Genomic DNA, 21152 nt, shown 5'->3' on the forward strand with positions numbered 1-21152 from the left:
GGAGTGTGACGGGAAAAGCAGGATTCGGCATCAGCTCTGCGTGACCTTGGGAGTCAGTAACCCGTCTCCTTTATGAGACAGTGGTAGCCACAGTGTCCAAGGACTGCACTACTTTTTCTGGGCACAGGGGTTAGGGTGGGCCAAATAAGAGATCTAAGACATAGGAACTACAGAGTCGAAGAAAGGGAGATTAACCCCTGTCTAGAGCCCACACCCACGTCCCCACATCCAAGTCTTGTGCATTTGGGCATCAGGGATGCTTTTGTGAAGCAATGGCTTCCACATGCCTCCGAGGTTCCTATTGGGTTTGGCAACCTGCCTCCAGCACCAAGGCAGGCACAAGGCCCATTGCCATGGCTACAGCCTGCCTCCTTGGGCACAGAAAACCTCTAGCTTAACTAGGGGCTGCTGTCCAGGGCAGGAGCTGCTCCAGTTGCCATGGTTGGGGCATACTTCAGTCTGAACAGGAAGCTGCGTGGTTCCAGGCTTTAAGTCCTTAGTAGTAACTACTAACACTTCTGTGAGTTTTTCGTCTTCCTAGTACTCTGATTTGTCAAATCTTGTAACCATTTTGCACATTTGCAAACTGACACTGAGATCATGCTAATGATGTGGTAAGGCCAGGACTTGAGCCAAGATCTTGATTTCAAACCTTTTCATCCTTGCTTTTAATTTCAAGAGGAATCAGGATGCAGAGGTCAGGCCTCACTTGGCGGAATGGAAGCCTAGCCTCTCTCCCCAACCCCTGCACCTACACCTGGGCATTTAAGAGTCAATGCTATGATTTCTTACGGGATACAAGATGACAATAATCCCAACTCGTGTCCCAGGCCAGTCAGAAAGGGCCACCGAGTGTGGCCTCTCCCCTGTCAGGAGAGATCGGGACTACAAGGCAGTCAGCTCTGTTTTTGGTGATGGGCTGCTGCTAGTGGACCTTCTTGCAGCATTACCGGGAGGAAGGGAGAGCCAAGAGTCAGGGGCCCGGGTTATGTGCGCTGACAAGCCCCTGCTCGCTGGAAGAACTCTGGAGACTCAGTTGCACAAGTACGCTCCTAGAAAAGCCTGTCCCAACCTGGAGGTGGTCATCTTGTCCAGGCAATGGGTCTGCTGCAAGACTGGAGAAGCCCCTGAATTTCATTCCCCCAAAGCCAAGTCAGCTGGGAGAGAGCTACACAGCGTAAGTCAACACAGCCTCAGACATGCAGCGGCTAGGCTGGGCTGCAGGAAGTCCTGCTGTCTCAGCCAGCAACCTCTCCAGGTGATTCTCAGGAAACCCACAGGTACTACACAGTAAGCAGACTGGAACAAGGAATGCCAGTCCATTTGGATGACTATGGGAAGTCCTAAGTGTCAGGGCCAAACCAGCCATGGAAATCAGTCTGTGCAAAGAAGCTATTACCTTCCAGTGGTACTGCTGCTTCCTAACCCGCTCTGGGACCATCTGGCTGTGAGGGCACCTGAGGTGGTAGGCTGCCACAGGAGAGAGTGGGAGGGATTTTCTTTCCAGTCTAAGTTGTCCAAAGGTGTTGGTCACTGTACTGTGTGAAGGCACGGCTATTCTGCAGAAGTCTGCAAAGGCTGTACCCTAAGGGTCTGCAGTGGTAAGGTGGCCATTAGCAGTCATCTGACGGTTCTTTGTGGGCCTGGAAGGACAGGAAGGTCTGGGGACAGAAGGGAATGAAGTTGGCCCCAGAAGACAGGCCAGGAGCAGGAAGAGGGGATCAGACAGGTCTCTCTACCCTTAAGGTTCAACGGATTGGAAAGGGCTGGGGGGCTTGGAGAGAACTGGCTCTAATTGCTTTGAGAACCTCTGGTTAAGTTGATTCACAGGAGTCTCTCCTTTTGGTCACTACTGTTTAGCTCAGTTTTTTTTTTTTTTTTTAATTTTATTTATTTGACAGAGAGAGATCACAAGTAGACAGAGAGGCAGGCAGAGAGAGAGAGAGGGAAGCAGGCTCGCTGCTGAGCAGAGCCCGATGCGGGACTCGATCCCAGGACCCTGAGATCATGACCTGAGCCGAAGGCAGTGGCTTAACCCACTGAGCCACCCAGGCGCCCCAAGCTCAGTTTTAAATTCAGGGTCAAAGGTGCTTTCTAAGAAGAGAGGAGGCAGGCCTAAAAACAAGCCACCAGGAAATGAAGTCCAGGGGAGCCGTTTACAAGGAGATCCAACACTGAGGGTCCTGGGCTTCCATCCCATCCTGCAAGGTGACTTCCTTAGATGGAGACCACCCATTCACAAGGGAGCAAGGAGCTTTCATCTTGTTCCCAATTAAGTCCTCCTTCAAGGGACCAACTGGACTGCAGCTATGCTCCAGGAGTAGCAGAAGAGAAAGCAGGGGCTTTACACTAATGGCCACAGGCAGAGAGGTTTGCAGAAGGAAATCTCAGCCAGACAAAGGGTGCTCGGATTATTCCAACGAGGTCTTCCTGGAATGAGGGGGAACCCTCAGGTTACCGCACCCAGCAGGACAGAAATCACGTAAGCACACCCAATTCACAGACCATTTACATTATCATACCCCAGAAAGCTCTTGATGACACTATTTTTTTCTTCATGACCACTTAGCACTATCTAAAATGATCCTATTTCTTATTAATTTATGGTCTTGTATCCCCCACCCCCCAAGAATCTAAGTGGCCCGGAGTGCAGGAGCCTTGCCTACCTTATTCATAACTATGACTTCACTGCATGCAGGGTCCAATGCCTGGCAAGTAAGAGGCCCTCAAGTGTTTCCCAGATGAATGGCGCTCATAGAATCAACTGTCAGGAACCACAGGAGATCTTGTTCTACCTCACAACCTTCCTAACTAGTGGTTCCCCAAGGGTGGTCCCTTGCCCAGGTACATCAGGACTCCCTCAAAATCTGTTAAAAATACAGTATTTCAGGGGCGCCTGTGGCTCAGTTGGTTAAGCATCCAACTCTTGATTTTGGCTCAGGTTATGATTGCAGGGTGGTGAGATCGAGCCCCGCATAGGGTTCTGTGCTGATATGGAGTCTACTTAAGATTCTCTTCTTCCTCTGCTCCCACTCTCTAAAGAACAGAACAAAACATGGTGTTTCAGAACTCCAGACCTGCTCCATCAGTTTTGAGGGTGGGGCTGAGCAGCCTGTCTCTGAACAATGCTTTGGTGATCCTGATCTGTACTGAGGTTGGAACACTACTGTCCTTAACCACATTTGGGGGAACCACTCCACAGTAAGGATCCCAGGAACCTGTGAGAGACTGGTGGATTACACATGTCCTGTTACACTTTCTAAAGAGCTCACACTCAAGTTTATCAACTAGTCTTCGGTTAGTCTGGGTCAGGGTTCACCCTCCTTTGTCACCCTTGGGGAGTTACAGAACTCTGGGAGACCCCGCTGGTCCTAGGACCGTGCTAGAGGTGAATCCGAACAGATCCGGCAGCAAAGCACAACCCGGCCGGCACAGCTCCCCAAGGAGCCGGGCGCTCACCGCTCGCCGCAGAAGCCCCCGCTTTTGCTTCACTGGGTTCCTAAAAGCAGCTCGAAGGCAGTGGCCTTTTCCTGTTTTCTGTACGGGGTTTGCACCTGTGGGTGCTCAAAGGCTGTCCTCAAAAGTACATCAAGGTGCACGGAACCAACTGCCCTCAAGGTCTGCCTCCAGCTGGGGGCTCTCTAAACGGCATCCCAACAAACATGCTCTAGCTTGCCAAACAAAACTATTCATTCCCTTGGAGGTGCCAGGCTTTTGGCCACACCCCTTTCTTCACTTTGACCACGGAAGCAGTGGGCAAGGCACATTTAACTGTATGTTAAATACCGTGGTCGGTCAGGAGGCCCTGCATCCCTGAACTCACTGTGGGTCAGGACCAGGTAGGGCTGAATCTTTAGACTCTTCATAGGACACATGAAGAGACTGGTGTGTGAATGCAGAGAATGGGACTAGAATCCAGAAATGTTCTATTTATTCACTAAAAAAAGAGGGAGATGAGGTCTTCTTGACCAATTTCCTCCAATCTCCCAAAACTCCCTCCCTTCATTTTTCCAAAATAACACACTGAGAAACATGTTTGTACAAAAACCACGTATTATTCCCCCCCACTCACAAAATTGGGTAGCTGTATTACAGGAACGAAACCAGATCAAAGACATGAAAAGAAAAAGTCACCACTTATAGTGAAACATAACAGTGTTAAGAATTCACGTATTTTGTAGAATTGTTACTGGCATAGTAAAAGTATTTCCACCTGGATCTTGTAAATTTGAAAGCGATCACATTAAAGACCTGAGGTTAACAAGGGACCACAGTATGAACCAGAATTCCATTTTCCTTCTAAGACCCCAGTGGAAAAAGTAAGTATTTGGAATGAGTTTCCTTTGGGAAAGACTGCCGGGAATTAGGGAACACCCTGGCCATTGTCAAAAGGCACTGGGATCTTTCTGGAGGCAGATGCACTGGAACTTAACTCCAGCAGGAACAAGCTCATTTTCACTCCAAGAGTCCAGAACAAACACACAAAAGGAACAAGGTCTCCTTGGTTCCAGTACTTGGATGGTGACCAGGGCCACCTGGTTAGAGGCAACACCTGAGGGTTTGAAAGGCAAATCTTAATTGTGGTTTTATTTACTTTTTTGCTTTCTGATACTAAGGAAGAAAGTTCTGAGGTGTTTTATAAACACCTCCCTACACCCTCTCGCATGTAAAGCTTTACAGAATATATAGAAAAAGATATCCAAAAAGTGTTCCACCTTGCATTCTAAAACTATGAAACTGCCACTTGAGAATGTGACATGAAGAGGCCAGGTGCTGTGGAAATCAAGATCCACCAAACATACCCTGCCCCAATCCATGGAAGGATAGAGGGGAGGAAAGAAGGACAAGAAGAGAAAACCAAGAACTCTCAAGTAATTCGTCAGCAGGGGTCAAAATGGGCTCAAGTTAAGGCATTTTTGTGGCTCCGCCTCTGGAATGGCATTCTGATCATTCAGTCCGAGAACCCCAACCCTCAAAGCATGATGCTCTGATGGCCGTGTGCCTTGGGACCCCCAGCTTCTCCCTGACAACCCTGCGACCGATGGAATGCGAGATCTCACAAGGGAAGCGAGAAGGGACAAGAGCCCTTGATCCTGCCCCACTTCTCCAATCCAGCCCCAAATCTGAAGTACCGCTTCACTGAGCCCCACTCACCCCGGACTGCAAGAGGTAGTTTGGGGACTTGAACCCCCAGCCATCCTAACCAAATTCCATGAGCTAAAATGTTTACACTATCTACTTACTTTTTTTAAATTTTACTTTTTGAAGGTTTTTTTGGGGGGGGGGGGGTGTTTTGTTTTGCTTTTTTTAAAGAGGGGAAAAAAAGAATGAGTACAAAGCAGTGACCAGTGGACTAGATTCAGTGGACAGTCATCGCCCTAGACTCCTCAAACGCTCCTGGCTCGTCTAGGGAATGAAGGAACGCCTCCCCAAATCCCACCCCTAATCCAACAAATCATCTGCACAGAAAGCCAGAACCGGTGGGCCCAGGGAAGGAGTGTGGGTCTGCTCTACTGCTGGGCGCTCCCCTACCAGGTACTAAAGGGGCCATGCAGGGGGGAGGTCCCTACGGTCCAGGAATAAAATCAGTGGGGTCCCGCCCCGCCCCCATCTCTTTGAATTCTGGTGCATCTATGTGAGGCAAAAGTCAGGAAACTTCACCATCAGCACCAATCTTAGCTCAGATTAGCAGAAATAAGGTCACTTATAATGCCTTTAGGTTCGTTCCCCTCTGGCTATTCCCTCTGCCCATCACCATTTTTTTTTTTTTTTTGGTTCCTATGAACTTAGGATGCTCTCATTTAAAGCAATGACAAAAGGAAAAAAAATAATAAAACATAATGATTATAAAGCATTAGCCATGTAAGCATCAAAACCAAACACTGCAGGAGAGCACTGAAACAACAGACATAAAACTTCTCATGTTGACAGGACCTGCAGAGAAAGGGTCAGTACACCCCACAGCAGGACAGGGGGATGCAGGCTACTGTGAGGATGACCAGGACACACTGGCCCCACAGGCTTCCCCTCGCGTGCTGGCGGAGGGCCTGACACAGGAGGTGTCTGAGCATGGAGAGGGCTGGCAAGGGGGACGGGGAAATACGGGATGCGTGCTTGGGGCTGCGAGAAGAAAAATCCTAAAAGAAACCCAAGGAAGCCGAGGAACACAAGTCTCGTCATTCCCCCTGCAGCTGCTGGCGCCGGGCGTGGACGCTGCCTGCCTCTTCCAGGCTAGGGGGCGGCGGAGGCTGGCGGGCCTGGAGCAGGAGGCGGAGGGACTCCGTCCGCGGGCGGTGGTGGCGGTGGCGGCGGCGGCTGTGGCGGTGGTGGGGCATCTGCAAACACAGCCAAGAGGGACTCGTCATTGCTGGAAACACAAGGGCTGGGGAAAGCGCCCCTTCCAAGAAAAATGACATAGGAAGTGATTTTCGTTATGCAACCAATCAATGTGGCCTTCGAGGTGCTGGTGCCACTGCAGGCCAGGCAGGTCGCCCCCCCCCCCCCCCCGCCCCGAACACCCAAGTCTCGGCTAGCGTGCTGAGGTGTCTGCATCTGTCCCAACCTCCTCCGCGGCCCAGCCCTTCCAAGAATCACTCCAGACCTTTGCAGAACTTAATTATAGTTTGATTTTATTGCATTTTAACGGTTCTCTCTGCTAATTTTAACTTCTTCAGTTAAATGATAAAGCTCTTTCCTGGGCAAGTTCTGTGTCTTCTTTTCTTTCTCAGTGCCTGGCCTAGGTGGGCACAAAACAGATTATCAATAACTTCTTGCTGATTAAGTGTCTCCACCAGGGCCAGAGAGCTTCACTCGAGGCAGCTGCTGACAAGCTGGACAGTCCTGGGAGGCCCCACAGCTCCTGAACTGCAGTCCTTAGGTTTTTGGCCAAAACTAGGTCAGGTCCTGAAGGGAACAATTAGTATGAGTGTCTGGGGCTCTTTCCTATTTCGACTTTAGCTGCTTAGCATACAAAGGAACCCTAGAGATTATTTAATCCAGGGTTTTTTAAACCTCTTGATTTGGTCAGAAATAAAAACATATGAAACAAATAATTCAAGTACAGCCTTGCTTACCAGTCAGTTCACCCAACCTTCCCCCCACCGCGCCCCTGCCCCAGGAGATTTCCGCCAAACTGCTAAAGCTCTTCAAAGCATTTTGAAGGCCACTGATCTTTCCAGTGGAGGAAACTAAGACCTGAAGAAGGGAACCACCTTACCCAATGAGGCCTGCCTGGGACCCTAGAGCCAAGTCAGCAGCTCAGAATCCCAGAAACACTCATCTGTGGCAGGAAGTAGGGGGAGCACCTGAAACCCTCCACATTCTCAAGATGATCCCTTGAGGGCCCTTCAGGATGAAATCCTGGCCAGTGTAAAGACCAAGGATATCATATCTATAACTAAATGGCAAACTGGTTAGCTGTCTTGGCAGACCGGCCCTGTAAGGCAGCGAGGTGCAGTGTTTTCTTGTCAGGAAAAGACGTATCCGCTACACTGCAATCGGTGACCAAGGACCCAAGGGAGAGGGTTTTCTACTGTCACGATCTTTACACGCGGCAACACCGCTGTCTTTCTTCCATGCACCTACTCGGTCCTAGCTCCTAGGGGTCCAGAAACATGCCTCTGTGCAGCCTGCCTCCTGGCCCTGGGCAGTCTTCCTGAGCACTACAGTACACTCAAAGCACTTCAGAGTCTTGGGTAACCTGCAAATCTTATAGACTACTCTCTCCTCACTCATTTCTTGTTTTCCCAACTAAGGCTCCTGGAGACCAGGAATTCTGGAGTCCTAGCTCTCTGTACTGTGAATAGGAGCTAATACCTTGGCACATACATGAATTGGTTAAATGAATCAGGATCACAGATGTGGCTGGGGCACCTGGCCACCACTGGCTGTATTTTGGGATCATTCTGAGATCGACAGGAGTAAAGGACAGGGCAGAGCTTCTGAAGCAACCCTCTGGAGGCCAGGATCGGGGAGACCAGGGTCTACCGGAGAAAAGCCCTGGCTTCGTACATATGCCAGACACTGCTCAGCAGGACCTGTGCCTTCTCCACAGAGCCTGCTAGGACCTCCCCGTCCTTCTCAACATAGCCTCTCAATACTCCTTCTTGAGTCTAAGCCACTACTAGCAATATCCCAGAGGAGCTACAAAAGACTTGTGATTTCTGCCTTAAACTGGTTCTTATTTTTCTTTACACCCTCTGTATTTGAACCCCATATCCATAAAAGGCTCCTGCAGGAAAACCACCAGCAATTCAATATGTCTAACAAGATTCGAGCTAGAGACGCTTAAAGATGAGTGCGTGAGGAATGTCTTTCCGGCCTCCCCACGGACCTCAGGGTCAAGAGGACAAGGCTGTGGTGCACAAGGCCGAATGACTGTCAGCATCTGCACTCATCACCTGTGTACCGGCTCATCAGGGGTGCTGAAGAGCAAGGGCCACACACCAATCTTCTGGAACCCACTGTCACAGGCTGCACTGTCCATGGACCTGCCAAACTATAGATAATCTAGAGAATAAAGCCTTCGAACCTTGCCTCCAGCCCACCCAGAGAGACCCCACTATGGTGATGAAGCAGTAGTAGTATCACGCTACTTACACATGCCATTAGGTGCCGTGAGGGGTACCCGGGGTCCCAAGATGTTTCCTGGCATTGGAGGCATACCAGGAGGGGCTGGGCCACTCCCAGGGGGGTGGATGTTGGCTGCAACGGTGGGAATCATACGGCCCGGCATGGGCTGCCCAGGGATCATGGAACCTGGACCTGGTATCTGACCTGTGGAAGGAGATTTAAAGTATGAAGGTAAGTGTACTGGGGAGAAAGGGATCAAATTAATGCACAGGACTGCTAAATACAAAAACCTAACCCTCCGAAGGCTCTGAAATACCAACAGAGCAATAATCTATAATCTCTATGTCTAGATTTGAATTTTTTGGGAGGAAGAAGGATAATGGGGCAATCTATGGAGCGAATGGCCACTCTAGATCCTGGTACATGCAGGTAGCCATGAGAAGCAATTACAGGAAAAGCACCCTACAAGAAAACATTCATTTTGGTTAGTGGGTGGACAGTGGCTTGTCCTACATCTTCCTGAGGACACAAAATACCAAGCACAGGCCACAGGGGATGGAGAGGACTTTTACTGCAAGTCAGCGCGCAGTCCAAGGAGAGCAGCTCAGTCAAGACTGAGCGTCCCACAGGGGCTTTGCGGGAGGGTATGTGTGAAAGGATATTGGTCACAACTGTGAAATCAACATTATAAAGGGATTGTGACTGGAAGTTCCAAGTCCTGTTCACAAAAACATCTCTCCTTCTAGCCCCCACCATGAAGCACTGTGGTCGGGAGGTGGGGGGGTGCACAGCAAGGAAAACAGACAACCCCTTCACCTCTTCCTATTGGTTTGAGACACCAGACACAGGAACAGTAAAACACCTCCTGCCTGCAGTTTCATACTGAGCCTTCAGGATGTTTAGCAAACTTTTTCTGTATAGCCAGACAGTAAATATTTGGACCTTGCAGACCATATGGTCTCTGTCACAGCTATTCAACTTTTATCACTGTAGCATGAAGGCAGTTACAGATGACATACACGCGTCACAGATAACAAATGTGTGAGACTGTGTCCCAATAAATCTTTATTTATGGACTCTGAAATGTGAATTTTGTATAATTCTCAGGAGATATAAACACTCTCCTTTTGAGTTTCCCCCAACCATTTAAACTGTAAAAACCATTCTTGGCCTGCAGTCCGTACAGAAACAGGAGGTGGGCCAGAGCTGGCCCACAGGTTGTAGTTCGCCAACCCTGCTTTAAACTCAGTGGTTTGGCTGCTGGGCTTGGTTTAAGGAGCAACAAACAAAGGAGAATAGTTCAATGGGCACAGGCCAAGATGGAAGTGCATGCTTCTCTCTCTCTCGGCACATGATACTCTCTATGGAATAAGGAAAGAGAATCTATGGTGCTTTGTTTTGTTTTGAAATCTAGGAATTTCAGCATGTCTGTAAGGTCAGTTGTATGAAACTAAATACAGGTTTCTAGGCAGTTTCGAGACAGGTGGAAGTAAGAATGCTTGAGGTCCGGGCTTGTATATTTGGGAGATGGGACTGATAGCTCCCGATTAGTTACAATGGAGACAGCAGTACTGGAGATAACCTGAGGGGAGTTCTTGGTTACTGTCTAGAAAAAGGCCTGTCTTAAGAAAGACGCACACAGTTTCAAGCCTCACACCATCTATTTCCAGTGTCTGTTCCCTGATTCAAGAGTCAGGGGAAGAGGTGGTCTACTATCTTTGGGGGAATAATCTTTAGAAAGCAAAATATACCGTTATGTCTCAGAATAAAAAGGACAGCAAGTTGGGGGCTCTCAGACCCAGCTTTCCATGCTCTATAATGCAATTATGCAAGAGCCCACCAGAGGAGTCCCCCAGGTCCATCCACTGGAGGACAGCTTCGTCAAACTGCTTCAGAGAGGGCAAGGGCAGGCGCTGGACTCACTGCGGGGCTAACACGGCCACGGTGCTAGGCCACATGCAGGCAGAGATGGAGAGCCTAGGGAAGGACATGGAAATTAAAGGAACTACTATCAAATAGGTTGCATGGCATACATTTCACAGAAGTGCGGCGTGGAAGGCACATCCGGGAAAACCACGAAAGGAGCAGGCCAAAAACCTGAAACTGTCCAGCCAACTGAGACATACCTGTGAATGACTCGGGTTTTGGATGACGTGCAAAGGGGTGAAGGAGGGGGTTAGAGACAGGACAACAGCAGACCATGCTAAACACAAGGCCCAGCCGGAGTTACGCCATCAAGAAACAATACAAATGTCACCCCTGCTGTTCCTGAGAGCTACCACTCACGGGCAGCACCTTCACACCTGCCACTCCCTTAGGTACGTGCATCACCTTATTAGCCGCTGCTGGCACTTCCTGAGGAACAACTGGCTCAAAAAGGTTAAAAAAACAAAAAAAAAAGTGCTCAAGTAAAAGCCACGTGACCCAGGGTCTGTCTGACAGGACTCACAGCAAAGGAGCTGTGGGGATGAGCCCGAGACGCAGAATGGAACCAGGACTTGGTGACAGGGTTTGAAGGGAGTGTAAGGCTGATGGCCTGTGTGACAGAGAGCTTTAAGAACGGAGGAGCTCCAGCAGAGGAGCTGGAGCCTAGAGGAGAGGAAGAAAGCTTCTCAAGGCAAGCAGGGACTGCGTGAGGGCTGAGCAGACAATGGCAGGAGCTGAGGGGTGAGAGGCAGCACCCATAGGCGGCCTGGGAATGGGTGAGAGAGCAGGGCAGAGGACAAGTGTGCAGTGGGAAGGAGAGAGAATTTAACGGGTGAAGCGCAGCAGGGATGAAGTGGGGAGGACAGGCAAGGACTCCTGCTCCGGCAATGGGAGGCATGGGGCAGGCCACCCGCAGTGAGAGGAGCACGGCAAGGCGGGCTGCAGGGGAGGTACACAAATCTCAAAGGCTCACGTGGGCAGCAGCCCACGGAGCCAGTCCCCTGCCACTGCTCAAGAGGCTCCCGAGTCCATAAGTCTCTAAGAGTGGTTCTCTAAAGGTATTCTGGGAAGAGAGCAGATACTTTCGTTGTTGGAGACAGGAGGCCCACTTTTAAGCCTGGAGCTCTCATTTCCCAACCTGGAGATGAAAGAACTTTTCAGGGACTCGTGGCCAATGGAAACCATGCGCTAGACCGGCCAATACAGCCTGTGTATCGGTGGATACCAGCCACCTCCTTCTTCCAAGTTCAGTCTGGACAAGAGGCCTTGAGCAAGTGAGGAAAAATATTTTGCCAGCCCTTCTCAGATCTCTCTCCAGAAAACTGAAGAGAGTAAGGCACGCCTTTACCAAAAAAAGGCCAGAATGACTACTGGTAGATGGAAGAAGGAAGGGCCCAGCAGGTGAGCGCTCACAGAAGTGCTACGGCACACAGCGGTGCAGTCCCACTGCTGCTCGCTTCAGCGGTCAGATAGAGGTCTACACTGGGATGTGAAGAGCAACTGGGGGCTGCCCCAACTCCTGGCTCACCAGTGAGGATCCCTGTCAGCAGCCACTCAGTACCACCTTCAACAGGGCAAGTATGGGGGAACTCATCAGACTGGAAAACTAAATAGTGTGATCTTACTTCCATGTCACCCCAACCAAGATCAAGTGTTCTTGGGCAAGTCACTGAGGGCGCCCAGAGCCTGGGTTTCTCGAGATTACACAGAGTGAAGCTAGGTGTCTGCCTCAATCTCACCCTATGGCTTTCTGTCTGATGGGGGGAAACTGTTTATTTGTTTCAGTGCCTTATTATGTCACTGGCTCCTCCAACATGCTGTGAGAGCAAATATTTTCATTGTACAGAGAGAAAACAGAAGCTCAGAAAAGTTAAGGGCCTTCTGACAGTCACAGAATTTGTAAGAGGTATCAGCTCCAAGTCCTCTAACTCTAAATCCGGTTCTCTTTCCACCACACTATTCTATGCCCAAATGAAACGTTCATGCAAAAGGATTTAATAGCCAGCATTAAAAAAAAAAAAAAAAAAAAAAAATCGGGGCACCGGGGTGGTGTAGTCTGTTAAGCATCCAACTGTCAGTTTCAGCTTAGGTGGTGTCTCAGGGTCATGTGATCAAGCCCTGCACCCAGCTCCACACTTGCGTGGAGTCTGCTTAAGATGTTCTCTCCCTCTTCCTCTGTCCCTCCTGCTACTTGTGCTGTCAAATAAATAAATAAGCCTTCCAACAACAACAACAACAACAAAAAAAACCCTAAGGTGTATACTTTAGTTCTAGCCACCCTGTTTTCTTCTTTCCTGTATCAGTTTTAAGACTGCCTTGCTTCCTGCAGTAATTTTTTAAAAAAATTTTTGTTAGAGAGAGACAGAGAATGTACATGAGTAGGGAGGGAGGGGCAGTGGGAGAGAATCTTCAAGCAAAGCGCCCACAGTGAGTGTGGTGCCCCGTGTGGTGCCCCATGCGATGCTTGATCCAATGACCTAAGACAAAGCTAAGAGACCTAAGACAAAGCTAAGAGCTAGACGCAACCAACTGAGCCACCCAGGCACCCCTGCAGTGAGCAATTTTTTAATTTACCAAACATATGGTACCCTGCAGTGGGCTGGATGGTGACCCCCGCCCAACAGATATGTGGTACATATTCTAATACTCGGAACCCAGTAAACGCAACCTTATTGGGGAAAAAGGGTCTTCGTGGATGTGATTAAGGATCTTGAGACGAGGAGATCATCCTGGATTATCTTGGTGGGATCTATATCCAATGACAAGTGTCCTTCTAAGAGACACATGGCTGCTGCCAGCCACCAGAAGCTGGACGAGACAAGGAACAGAGTGTTCCCTAGAACCCCAGAAGATAGCAGGTCTGGCTAGACAATGAACTTCTAGCTCGCAGACTGAGGGAGCCCGTCTGGTGTTTCAAGTCACAGAATTTGTAAAAGGAGAAGACATAAAGGTGGAGTAACTCGCCAATGTCCTCAAGTGTAAACAGGGAGCCTGGAAGGGACGTGGGTCCTGTGGCTCCAGAGATGGTGCTTGCGACCACAGTGCCCCCTGCAGGTGAGGGTCTGGAGGAGGGTCCACAGACTGTACAATGCAAACCGGACTGCCACTAAACTAACAGGTCACTTCTTTGACCCACACCCGGCTCCAGAGAGGAAACAAGTCTCCAACCAGCAGCTCAGTGTGGGAGTTCCAGCAGCGAAATGAGCTATTCACGAAATAATCTGGCAAAGAGGAGAATCAGTTGCAGATCGACCCAGACCTGTGAGGTGATGCCTATGCAACAGGCACTGGGTGGAGACTGATGGCTCTTGCTGGCAGGGCCCAGTGGTGCCATTTCCAAAGCTACCTGCTCAGAGGCAGTGGCCTGTTTACCTGTTTTCCTATATTTTTATGGCAACAAGCTGTGACAGGGCAGCCTTAGGGTTTTCCAAGGCCATAAGCCCAATAGTTGCAAGGAACTTCTTTTCCTCACTATAAATCCTGAAGTCTTCTGAAAACCAGTTTCCCCACCTTCCTATAGTAACAGGGCAATAAAGCCACTGGAGCACAGGTGTGAGGGAGAGGACAGTGGCTCCTTTGGAGAGGTGGCAGCAAAAAGGAAGAGCTAGAGAAAGAAACAGATTACTTCTGCTTATCGGACTTTGCACAAACACTTCTCAGGACAGCAAGGAGCACTAAGAGTGGGCGATGTCCCTGTGCCATCCGGAGATTAGTGCTGTCACATGCTGTACGACTCACAGTGCTGGGTATCAGCACAGTGGATTTAGGGAACAGATAGCGGGGAGACCAGGATATCATCCTAAGTCAGGGCCTGCCATTTGCCAGGCGATGACAGTTCTTTTATTGAATCCTCTAGGTTGTTGGCTAGATTGCGAGACAGAAAGAACCCAGTTTCAAGATAAGGAACAAAGTCTCAGAGGGACGGTGTAATTTGGATCATGAGGTCCCTAGAAGCAGAGACAGAGCTGAGGTTCAAACCCAGATCTGTCTGCCCTCGAGGCTCATTCTTTCTTCCTTAACACTTATACCACCGTGTCTTGAAGGAGCAGCTCTCTCCTTGGAAAAGCTGATTTCTAAGGATCAAATTTGAAATGGAGCAGAATTTAAAAGAGGACTGAAGAGGAGACAGAATCAATTTCTTGTAATGCAAACTCTGTCTTTTTAAATTTACATACTCCTGTGTTTTTTCTGGTGTCTGACAAAGGTCTTCCCACTTTTACAAGGATGACAATGTCTGAAGGCATTGCCATGACCTCTTACTATATATGAAGAAAGCCACGGGAGCAGGCCTTACCACAAAAAATGAAGGGTGTGTTTGTATGTTTTGCCATTTAAAAAAAAAATCAGGTATTTCCCTCCCTGGTAGAAAGGGAGCTGAAAGGGAGAAAGAGATGAGACACGGCTTCAAAACAGTAGCATGAAAGCAAAAACTGGTGGGAGTTTGACCTACATACAAGCTTAAAAAAAAAAAACAACAAAAAACACAAAACACAGCAGGCATCTGAAGCCTGAAAAATGGAAAGGTTTGCTAAAATTAGGTTTAGCCTAGTGGAAAAATCCCTCACACTCTCTCAGGTTCATTAGATCTTTTACTAAAGCATGATGCCCATCATGCCTAGTGCAATATTATTTAAGGATTTCTATTCTTTGGGATGGAAGAGGCAGGTGGGGAAAGAACATGAAACTAGGAAAGGGAACTTGTGAATTTCCAATCTCAGGCACATTTCATCACTCCCTTTTCTAACCGTCCACAGCACATCCCCTGGCTGAGTGCCCTGGAGAACGGAAATAACACAATCAGGGCCAAGTGAGGGGAAGCCCAGGCGCCTCCGGGAGTGCTTCTCCTGCAGTGGCTTCCGGGGGCGCCCAAGACAGACACTCTTTGTTGAAGACTGGGCCCTCACTGTTCTCTTTGTGAGGGTAACCTGCTAAGCCGGAAAGTGGCTCAGCAGCCTTGTTATCACATGATGCGAGCAGGACCAAAGGCACCAAAGATAGTAAAATCTTGGCTTTTCCCTTTTCTGTGTGGGGAGTCCAGGGAGTGGGCTGGGCAGAGATGACTGGATGGAATCCTTTCCTGAGCACGGTTTCTCACGGGTAGAAATGTGGAAGTGGGTCTAACTTGGGGGTTTAAAAGCCAAGTGACTAACGCCTTGGTTGAAATTCCCTTCAACAACCAACATGTCACTAATTTTAGTTTTGTCATTAAAACATCATATCTACCATGTCTGAGTTTTCATCCATTCAGATCCATTCCTACTCCGGCTTTTTTTAGGCACTTCCAGAAATTATTCTACTATTAACCACAAGGAAACCGTAAGGGTACCTAAATCAACATGTCCTTTTCCTTCCGCTTTTCACCCAGAGGCTTCCCCAAGGCAGGCAGCTCATTCCAGATCCACAAAAACTCCAAAGTGCCTCAGTGACTCTAAATGTCCAGCGGAGGGCAGAGCTTACGCTCACATTTCCTTTTGACTCAACTCACTGATGGAGTTGAAGCCCATCCTCAACTGTAAGAACAGGCTGAGGCCCTTGGGAGTGTTGACATTAAAGACCTCCAGCCGTCAGAGGGGTCCTCTTGGCTCAGGCAAGCCGCACAGTCAAGAGTACCTCAGGAAGCCGCAGCTGCGACCCAGGCCCCTCTCCTTGGTTTCCCACGTGCTGTCACGGGTACCACAGGCCAGGGCGTGCTCAAAGGATGCTATGCGTGTGCTCCAGAAGTGGCTGCTACCCAGGGCCGCTCACCTGTGCCATCCGCAAGGGCAGTCGTACAGGCAGAACACAGAAGACTTGACTCTAGAAATCACTTCATGAAATCAGAGTTTTCCGGTTGGAATGTAAAGATGAAATTCAGTGGCACGTACTTTATCAAGATGAGCAAAACCTAAGGGCGGTCCAAAGATGCCTGTGGCCACCTCCAGGACTCCATTTGCTCCCTATATACCAGAAACATACTAGAAATACATCCTTTGCCTTTTTGTTTGGTAGGGAATGGACCAATCCGGGACAGTCAGAGACAGGAACGAAACGAAACCTACACAAAGCCAGACTTCCCAGATTCGGAGCAGGACCAAACAATAAGCACCGAGGAGGAGTGAGAACAGTATAAAGACAGTATTCTCTACACAAAATTCTAAGTATGTGAATGAATTAAGGATGGTAGAGGAGGACAGGTGTTGGTTTATACCAGTCGCTCTGGGGCCCAGGCTCATGTGTTTGACAGCCCGGCAGATTTGTGACATCGAGCCACTGTTGTAATGAGCTCTACCGCTAACTGATGGACAGTTTTGTGGAGGAAAGATTATGGAGGATTTATCTACATAATTATATAAACCCTAAGTAAGAGAGCTGGACAAATTAACCAGCCAGTGATAAATCAGTCTTGACCTTCTCGCCACTTCCCCAACCTTGCTGGCTTTTCAGAGGCTGCTTTCCTTTCCTTCACACACCATAAATTCTGGCCAAATACCAAAAGCTAGCCAACTGATCTGGATAATTATCCTCAGCTCCCAACATAAAGGCTGTGGCCTGTAAACCTTTCTAGGACTTAGGAAACAACAGTTGGGAGGACCAAACTCAAAATTCTTAACTGACACCTGTAGTAAACATGGGACTGAGGACGAACTTCACCCAAAATACCACCCACTTCCTCACTGGCCCAGCTTTAAAAAGGCCCCTTTAGCTGATCACCAAAATATGGCACCCTAGGCTCATCTGTTAACAACCAGCTTTTTTGGAAGTGGTGATACTAAAGCAAATTTTAACTAGTGGGTTCAATTTACTGTTGTTCTTAATTTTACTAACACCTTGATTTAACTTTACATTTGAACTCCAAAGCACCTTCACAAAAGGGGCACTTAAGAAAAATGATTACCTTGAGCTGCTAGAACTCTCACACACAGCCAGCATGTAAATCCATGTGACCATTCTGGAACAATCTTGGCAGCATCTACTAATGTGAACATATGCACAGCCTATGACCCATTCTAGGAACTTTGGGGCACACACAACAGAAGCGTATACTTATTCTGCTGTTGGTGGGAATGCAAGCTGGTGCAGCCACTCTGGAAAATAGCATGGAGGTTCCTCAAAAAGTTGAAAACAGGCTACCCTACGACCCAGCAATTGCACTACTAGGGATTTACCCCAAAGATACAAATGTAGTGATCTAAAGGGATACCTACACCCCAATGTTTATAGCAGCAATGCTCACAACAGTCCAACTATGGGAAGAGCCCAGACGTCCATCGACAGATGAATGGATAAAGAAGATGTGGTATATATATATACAATGCAATACTACTCAGCCATCCAAAAAAAAGGAAATCTTGCCATTTGCAATGACGTAGATGAAACCAGAAGGTATTATGCTAAGTGCAATAAGTCAAGCAGAGAAAGACAATTATATGATCTCACTCACATATGGAATTTAAGAAACAAAACAGAGGATCATAGGGGAAGAGAGGAAAAAACAAAACAAGACAAAATCAGAGAGGGAGACAAACTGTAAGAGACTCAACTCTAGGGAACAAAGAGTTGTTGAAGGGGAGGTGGGTGGGGGGATGGGATAACTCATTGAAGGACATTAAGGAGGGCACATGATGTAATCAGCATGGATGTTAAAAAAGACTGATCCATCACTGAATGCTACCTCTGAAATTAGTAATACATTATGTTAGTTAATTGAATTTAAATTTAAAAATACATTAAAAAATGTCTACCTATGTCTATCAAAGACATGTGCACACCCATGTTCACAGTAGCAGTTACTATCTGTAATAACCAAACCCTGGAAACTAATCAATGTCCATCAACAGGAGAACAGACCAATACACTGGGGTATTCTCTTTGTTAAAACTCATTGAATACTCATGATTTGTGTCTTTTTTCATACATACATTATATTTCAATAAAAAACTAAGAAAAAAGATCTCATCACCGATTTTAGTCTCATCATACATGCAACGATCCTTTTTTTTTTTTCTTTTTAAAGGTTTGTTTATTTATTTATTTGACAGAGAGAGATCACAAGTAGTCAGAGAGGCAGGCAGAGAGAGCAGGAGGAAGTAGGCTCCATGCTGAGCAGAGAGCCCAATGCAGGACTCAATCCCAGGACCCTGAGACTATGACCTGAGCCGAAGACAGACGCTTAACCCTCTGAGCCACCCAGGCACCCCAACAATCCTTCTGTTTAAAAAATCCCTGAAGAAGAGCTTATTTCTGTGAGAAAGTAATAAGAGAAAAACGCCCTATTTCTATTCTAAAGGCTATTAAAAAAAAAAAAAAAGATTTTATTTATTTATTTGACAGAGAAAGATCACAAGTAGGCAGGGACGTAGGCAAAGAGAGAGGGGGGGAAGCAGGCTCCCCACTGAGCAGAGAGCCCAATGTGGGGCTTGATCCCAGGACCCTGAGATCATGACCTGGGCCGAAGGCAGAGGCTTAACCTACTGAGCCACCTAGGTGCCCCTCTAAAGGCTATTTCTATGAACTCTCATTTCTTTGGCACGGCCTCCCTAAGAGAATAGCTGTATTTGAATCTGCTGTACATCCCCTCTTAGTCTGGGGTCACGGTGCAGTGTGAAGTTATCACTTTGGAATTGGATGGAGCCCAGTACAATTCCTGGTCCATCAGGCAGCAAAGCTACGTGGTCCCTGCCACGCATCGGTTCTTCAGTGGTAAAGTAAGGACAGTGACAAGTGAGCAGAACAAGGTGGGTGACTGGCCTAGCCTGCAGAAACCTATCCAAACCAGGATGTAATTTAGGGGGAAAGACAAAAGCATCTCTCTTCCCATCTTTTACAAGCTAAATGCAGATGTTGGAGCTCCTGTGAACAATTACTACAGATTCTGATGCTTAACACCAGCCAGAACCAAGCACCAAGCAGCCATAGGGAACTTCCCCATTAAATCCCCAGTAGTTTTAGGAACAAATTTTAAAAATAAGCACTGTTTCTGAAAAATCACTTTCTGATCTTCACTCAGTTAAGCATCTGTATCTTTTGGAAGTTTAATTTTGAAGAAAATTCAATCTCATACAGAGAATTTAAGATCTGTTCAAGCAGACAGAAAGACTGAGGAAGAAAGACTCCTACATTGTGAGGAGGGGAGACTCCTAAGATTATATCCACAAACATCATTTAGATCAAGTAGCAAGTCTGATGGTGGTCGTAAATTTCACAGCCGTAATTTAACAGTCATGTATGTGTGAAATGAATGCTTCCCAATCAAAATCGACCTAGCCCGTTTTGAGTAAAGTCCAGAAAAATTAATACATAAAATATGTTTTGGGTGGCGAACTGAAAGATCCATGTTGATAATACAAGTTGTCATGATCACAATTTTTTCAGTCATGGCTTTCTCAGGCTCACATCCCTGGTTATTTCCATGAGATTTAGAGAATCTGTCATTTGAGGCAGTCAGGCTAGCTGTTATCATCACGTTGGGACCTTCCCTGGTTCACAAGGGTCTCCCAATATTACCTTAGCTCATTTGCACGAGCCGTGGCCAGAGAATTTGCATCCCACCCCAGGAAACACAAACTTGGGCTCTGCTAGACATCTGGCACATGACAAGAGAGTAATTATGAAACTCTTACAGGATGAGCAATGTAATCCAGAGCACACACCCACATACATCGCTCTCTACAAAGGAAAGGAACATGGCGGGAAGAAAAGCTAAAATTAAAGATATGTTTTAGGTTTTCATGATGTTGGTGGGTAATCTTTGTTTAGGGGAGGTAGTTAAGTTTGAAAGGACTGTGAGCTCAACTTTCAAGGTGGTTAAAATGTCGTGGGTAGCTGCGAGCTTGAAAGGGCTCCCATGAGCTACAGACAGGACCATCTGAGCATCAAACACAATAATGTCCATAATAGACTGAAACACATAAAATATACAATACAAAAATCCACAATACTAAAAACACACACACAGGAGAGCATACACACTCCCTTCCTGGTCACCTCTGGTGAAGACAGTGGTTAGGAACCCACTATTCAGGTAACCAATAAAGAGAAAGGATGAAGCCTTTATCCAGACTTTACTGTAAGGAACTCATTTTCAGGATAAATACATGACTGACCAAGGTCTCTTTGATTTTTGTTTTTTAAATAAAGAATCCCTGCTATGAAATGAACGAATAGAAATAAACACAGGAGGGAAGATCAACGGAGATGTCTCACCATTTTGCAAGGCCTGATGAAAGAGGTCATCTAGAAGCAATTCTCAAAAGCAGAAAACCTCTGGGAAAGTCTGCCGGGGAACTCTAGCAGACGGATCAGCCTAACACCACCAGAACCACTAACCAACCTTAATGTCAGCAAGAGAGACGAAAAATGTCACCTTCCAAAAAGTGAACCTGCACCTGGTAACGTATCCAGAGCAAGCCTCTGGTTTACGGGAGATGTGTGGGAGAGGGAGGTGGGGAGAAGAACATGCAAAATGATACCATGCACCTCTTGGGCACACTCAGGCAGTCACAGGTGGATGAATGGCATTAAAAAAAAAAAAGAAGGGGAGGTGAACTGTTAACACATTAAGACAGATTTAAGAGACCTATCAGCAAATGCAATGCGTGGACCTTATCTGAACACCAATTCAGACAAATGAAGCATCCGAGGACATTTAGCTAATGGTACTAGGAATTATGGGTGTG

The 21152-nt window shown here is 47.6% G+C and overlaps 1 protein-coding gene across 3 annotated transcripts in view; it reads right to left on the minus strand.

Annotated features, from left to right (window-relative positions):
- Positions 1-5280: 5280 nt before the first annotated feature.
- The window catches only part of SMARCC1 (SWI/SNF related, matrix associated, actin dependent regulator of chromatin subfamily c member 1), a 173022-nt gene continuing 157150 nt past the window's right edge, over positions 5281-21152 (minus strand). For 2 of the 3 annotated variants that reach the window (XM_045991006.1, XM_045991005.1), the window contains exons 27-28: positions 8599-8775; positions 5281-6335 (exon numbers count right to left, since the gene is read on the minus strand). In XM_045991006.1, coding sequence (XP_045846962.1) covers positions 6232-6335; positions 8599-8775 — 281 coding nt within the window. In that variant the 3' untranslated portion in view covers positions 5281-6231. Of the gene's footprint in view, positions 6336-6602; positions 6904-8598; positions 8776-21152 lie in introns of those variants that run through there. The other variant, XM_045991007.1, reaches the window with a different exon arrangement.

Source organism: Meles meles, chromosome 20 (assembly GCF_922984935.1).
Source record: "Meles meles chromosome 20, mMelMel3.1 paternal haplotype, whole genome shotgun sequence".
In the NCBI taxonomy this organism is placed as follows: domain Eukaryota; kingdom Metazoa; phylum Chordata; class Mammalia; order Carnivora; family Mustelidae; genus Meles; species Meles meles.